Here is a 5645-nt window from a genome sequence, read left to right as displayed (position 1 = left end):
CATTGGTATGGATTTATCAATTGAGTTAGAAAACAGTTCCAAGTATACTATATGGTAAAATGAGACACATATCATCATGCGAATAATCAATACCTGTTATACATAAGACTACACCTGCAAGCATCACCCATCCTTATTAGTGATATTCATGAAAGTAATAGTATATATAATATGGGTTGAATGCCTTGAATGCTCTAGGATAATATTTCACAATATTATACTGTCCTATCATGATGTTGGTCACGAACCAGGCAATCATTATGGGTGAGAACATGAAGCTAACTTTACTTGTACCGAGTACTTACACTCTAGATGAAACACCAATGTATTCAAAATGCTTCTAAGTACTCTAGGTGAAATTCATAGCACTCAGTGCCATTCATTTCGATACAAAGACAAAACATGATTTCCAACTATGAAAATCTGAATAATGAGGAACTGGTTATCAGAAATTATGTAGCTTGCCTAACATCCCATGGCATAAATATCCAACTGTGGATCCTCTTTCCAACAACTTAATTAGTCTTCTCACTTTTGGATTTGGGTACAACCTTGTATGGTATCTTGATTGCAGATTCCCCGAATATTTAGGGGAGCAGTTAAATATTTGACAACATTTTTTATTTCAATTGCAGATTCCCCAAATATTTGGAGGCGCAGTTAAATTTTTGACTAAGTGTCTTATCTGGATTGCAGATTCCCCAAATATTTAATAATCTGGCGGACATAAAAACCGTGAAATTTTTAACCGTGCCCATATCCTTGTCTATCCAATTGCCAAATATTCAGAAAATCGGCAATCAGATAAGCTCCAGGATATGGTAGTGGATGTTATTTTCCAGGCATTACATGGATACAACAAGAAGTCTTTACACCAACTGGTGGGCTGAAATGAATGGCAGATAGAGAAGATAACGTTTGATCATCTTGAAGGGGCAATGCAGAAAATATTCTGTTGACTTGGCCTGAGGATATTCACACTGATAGAGATATGTACGATTTGACATAATCTTTAAATGTTCAAATGAGTCATGAAAATAACTGAATCATTTTAAATAAGAATTATCGATGTCTTTAATGAACTGTCCATATATATCAAAGCATTTCGAGGCCTATTAGAAGTGCACTCGAGAACTATATATGTATAGACACACTGTTTTCTTTTTAATTGAAGTGAGGTTGGGTGTATTTCCATAACAATGTCTTCCCTGATGAAGTCCATGCAATTTGTGGTTAATTTATTCACTACCCATGTAATTATATCTCTGATTATCACCTCACTTCAGCTGAATTGCAAGGCAGCACCTACAAATGCCAGAGTGGAGTCCTTTCCAGGATATCATGGAAATATTAGTTATGAGATATATGCTGGGTAAGTGCCATATCTATCCAAGGTAAAGTATATTTATTCATGAATAAAGTCCATGTTCAAATGTAACAATAATTGAAAGTAACAAATTCAAAGTGCCAGATTTTTCACTGGAAAGAATATTTATTCATTAACACAGTCATGTTCAAAAATAGCATGCATGAATTTGCTCCTGTTTGTAGATAAACAATTAGCTGTGTATTTATGCAAAGATTAAGAACATAACCAAAGAGTTCATAGCTTGTAGAATGTTCATAGCTTGTAGAATGCATGCTTATATGACAAAGAAAGACAGAAAAACATAAAAGATATATAGATATCTAATTGTTATGCACAGACTGTGAATATGTTTGAACAGAGTTTAATTTCTATGGATACTTAATAAATTTGGTGACAATTGAAGCTAAAAAATATTAAAGTCAAAATTGTTGCATGGAGAGTTCAAAATATGTAAAAGACTAGGAGCGAAAATTGTTATATGGAGTGCTTAAAGATGTGATTCTACCACTCTTATATTCTATTGGATGACCAATTAACTACATGAAAGTCTTTGTGTTTTCTTCATATTCATGCAGGTATGTGACAGTTAGTGAGGCCAATGGAAGAGAACTTTTCTACTATTTTGTGAAGTCAGAAAGTAATCCAGCAAATGATCCACTTCTTCTTTGGCTTGAGGGAGGTCCTGGTTGCACCGGTTTCACTGGATTTGTCTATGAGATTGGTCAGCTATGGGAATTCTTGCTCTTATTGTCTGTTTCAATGCTCAAAGTTGCTATTTACTGAATGAATTTTGATCTTGTACATATTAAGTTTTCAAATTGTGTAATCTGGCCATGGGAACGGCTTGTTCAAATGGCTAACTGTAAGCTCACTTTTACCCATGTTGTTGGAATTGGCACCCAAAACCGAGTCAACTGCTGTTATAATTAGGCTTATGCAATACTAAGATATCATTGTAAACCAAAGAATAACGGAAATCGATAAATTATGGATTTCATACTCTTGAAACATTACCTATTCAATGTGCAACATTGATCGTGAAAAGATAATGCACTTGCCAGACTTGCAAGGCTAGGCAGGGTGGGAGGCTATTTTGATGGAATCCCTGTGTAGAGAAAAACAGAACATAATAATGATTTTTAGAAATTTGTAAAATAAAATGATAGAGATCTTCTAATATTTATCCCAAAGTTTTTCTCCTATTGCAGGTCCAATGAATTTTGATCTCAGTGACAATTCTGGGAGTTTGCCCACTCTCATCCCCAATCCACACTCTTGGACTAAGGTTGGCGTTCAAGGCTCCTGCCTCTGCCACTATGGTTATAATGAAATGTTTTCAATTAGGGCACCAAAATTTTTTCCCTCTTTCAAACATTCGTCAAGTGAGCATACTAGATTATGTCACTGATAAAGCATCTCTGTTATCAACTTTTATGTTCTGTTGCTTTCATCACTTTGGAATTTGCCATTATTAAATTGTTTCTCATCCAACTTGGACTTAACTTGGATGCCACTAAATGTATAAATTTTTGTTGTAATGGATTAACCTTGAAATGTTTTGCACATGTAGGTCTCCAACATTCTTTTTGTTGATTCTCCAGTTGGGACTGGTTTTTCTTACTCCAATACAGCTACAGATTACAAGACTGGAGATTTTAAGGCTGCTTCAGATATACATACTTTCCTCATAAAGGTTTTCAGTTCTATCACGCTACAAAAAAATAGTTTACAAGTGTATAGATTTTTGTGAATCTCAGTACAGTTTATAATCTTGGATGTAGTGGTTTGAAGCATTCCTTGAGTTTCTATCTAATCCATTTTATGTCGGAGGGGAATCTTATTGTGGTATTAATATTCCAATGGTGGTACAGGAAATAGTAAATGGTAAAGCACACACGACCCATGTTTTGTTATTCAGTTGACTTCTTGGATTCTCTGTTTTTGGAATAGGCTGGAATTTCTTTGTGGCAGCAGGAGTCCTATAAGTTGATTTGAGGTTGCATTTAAGGAAAACATATGTTCTAGACATTGTATTTTTCTTAATACAATTTGTTTTATGATTGATACTTTGATGCTTGACCGTTGCAACCTCTCTTTCTTGGCTATGACAGGAAATGAAGCAGGTATTAAACCAACCTTGAACATTAAGGTCAAAACTCTTTGCTAATAATTGAAATTCATATCTTTCTTCATTCAGGCCTCTCCAAAATATGTTGGTGACTATGAACAACGTTATGTTCGTTAGGAATTTTACTAGATGGTCTCATGGTCTGACTTCTTGCATGGCTAGTTTTTCAGGGTTATCTGGTTGGAAATGGGATGGCAGATGAAGTATTTGACAACTCAGAGGTGCCTTTTGCAGATGGAAAGGGACTTATTTCTGACGAATTATACCAGGTGTGTACCTTGCAACGTTAGAATAAGAGACCATGAAATCATAGGCACAATTTATATATTCTCCATAGACAGATGGTAGTTCCAGGGATGCCATTCAAATCCTAGTCTAACATGATATTGTTTTACGAGTTGTTTACTCTAATGTTTAGAGAATGTAAATCAGTTGGCGTTTCAGCAGCTGTTTGATATAGAACTTCTACATACTTATGTTTGTGCAGGCAGTAAAGGAGGCTTGCAATAGTAGCTATTTGTATTCCACCAATGCTTCTTGTGAATCAAACCTATTAGAAGTTTCGAAGGTAATCCTTAAGTGATCTCAGTATCAATTTCCATACATGAATTGGTGGATTTCATTTCATTTCATAGTGTATGTAGAGGACAGAGGAAACAGATTGAGGTTCTTTGTCAACTCGCAGAAGCTTGCAGAGAGAGAGAAAACATTGCCAAACAATTGGATGAAGTATCTAGGGAAAGGAATGACGTACTCCATCAAAATGAAGAAACTTGGGAAGAAAATAAAGGGATTGCCAAACAATTAGCTGAGGTTTTGAGATTGAATGAAAATGCAGTTAAGCAGAAAGATGCAAGACTTTTGGAGGCTCTGTCAGAACTTGAATTTGAAAGGAAAGCATAGAAGTCTGCTGAAGCAAAGAAAACATATTTGAAGATGGCATTAAACCAAACGAGGGTATTTGCCCACAAGGAACTTGGAAAGAATCATGCACTAAAAAAACCCTCACTTAGTATCGTCCCTGGATCCAGTCCTCCTCTATCCATTAAAGAACCCCAACACTTGAGAATTTACTTATTCTCATTTTCTTTGTCTAATGTTAAGGTCAGATTAGCCTTTATCAGGCCAGTGAAAGTAGGGTCACAATCAGGGTTTTCAGGGTTTTATTCTCTTTAAGTGACATGCCATGGTTTTATTCTCTTAAGTAACATGTTTGCAACTTTGTCCCTTGTGGGCCAATGCACCTCCACAAAGAGGGCATTCAAATAACATAAGCCATCATGTGTTCCACCTTTTGACAAGTGGTAGATACTCAGCAGATTAAAGTCTGAAAGAAGAATTGTAAAGTCATTCTCTTACATTTGAGTGTAGCACCCTTTTGAAGCATAACACTCCTAAAAAATCAATATAAAAGCATTTCTCTAGACAGAATGCATCAAGAATTCGGAGGACATAAGCATCTAGTTCTTCAGCATGATTGATTATTTTCTTGTGAATGGGTTGAATGTTCGCAGACATAATCATTTAACTGAAAGAGGAGGAAATATTTATGTGGAGCCAAATCTCATCACAGGGATATGTCACTATAGTAAGGATAAAGTATCTTATTAAACACCCACTTAGACCAATTTGGCCTGTTGGACATGTGTTAAACCCCTTTTGTTGATGGATGGAAACCAATTCCAGGTAGTCGAACACCATCCCCCACACATAGACACATAAAAACTTTATACCTGCTGGGATTTATATTCTGGGATGTTTACATGGCAGCATCCTGTCCCAACCACTAAGCCAACTAGTCAAACAAAAGATTCAGAGACAAACTCCAGTAACATAGCAAGTGTCAGTGAGATTGAATATCAAGGTTGAGAATCTGTAGAAAAGCCCACAAAAGAATAGGCTGAATAGATTGGCAATCGATCCTACACAGGCATATTCAAAACACTGAACAACCCTAATCAACTGAACAAAGGCACTAAAGCAGGATACTGCGCTCTCGAATAATATATATGTTCCAGAACTGACTCGAGTAGCAAAAACTGATTGCTTTCACTAGTGAGCCAACTTAACCATTCTGCATCCTGGGGAGACGCAAAGCCTATGGGCTTTCATACCAATCAGAATGAATAAGAGACAAAAGGCTTTATA

The 5645-nt window shown here is 36.0% G+C and overlaps 1 protein-coding gene across 1 annotated transcript; it reads left to right on the top strand.

Moving 5' to 3' along the window:
* Positions 1–1199: 1199 nt before the first annotated feature.
* LOC149139962 (serine carboxypeptidase 1-like) lies at positions 1200–4080 on the top strand. Its single transcript, XM_089450861.1, has 8 exons — positions 1200–1372; positions 1945–2090; positions 2578–2654; positions 2940–3062; positions 3151–3253; positions 3481–3518; positions 3668–3766; positions 3985–4080. Exons 1-8 carry the CDS (start codon positions 1200–1202, stop codon positions 4078–4080), a joined length of 855 nt encoding a protein of 284 aa, XP_089306987.1.
* The last annotated feature ends 1565 nt before the right edge of the window (positions 4081–5645 follow it).

Source organism: Pinus tabuliformis, chromosome X, assembly GCF_031772625.1.
Source record: "Pinus tabuliformis cultivar Carrire ecotype Pingquan chromosome X, CPIR1, whole genome shotgun sequence".
In the NCBI taxonomy this organism is placed as follows: Eukaryota; Viridiplantae; Streptophyta; class Pinopsida; order Pinales; family Pinaceae; genus Pinus; species Pinus tabuliformis.
This window is presented reverse-complemented; position numbering and strand designations above follow the sequence as displayed.

Bases quoted from the DNA above. Each gene is read 5' to 3' on its own strand.
- LOC149139962 (XM_089450861.1), top strand. From the start codon at position 1,200: ATGTCTTCCCTGATGAAGTCCATGCAATTTGTGGTTAATTTATTCACT. The intron at 2,091-2,577 runs GTCAGCTATGGG...CTCCTATTGCAG, and splicing joins TGGATTTGTCTATGAGATTG to GTCCAATGAATTTTGATCTC. The intron at 3,519-3,667 runs GTCAAAACTCTT...CTAGTTTTTCAG, and splicing joins AACCAACCTTGAACATTAAG to GGTTATCTGGTTGGAAATGG.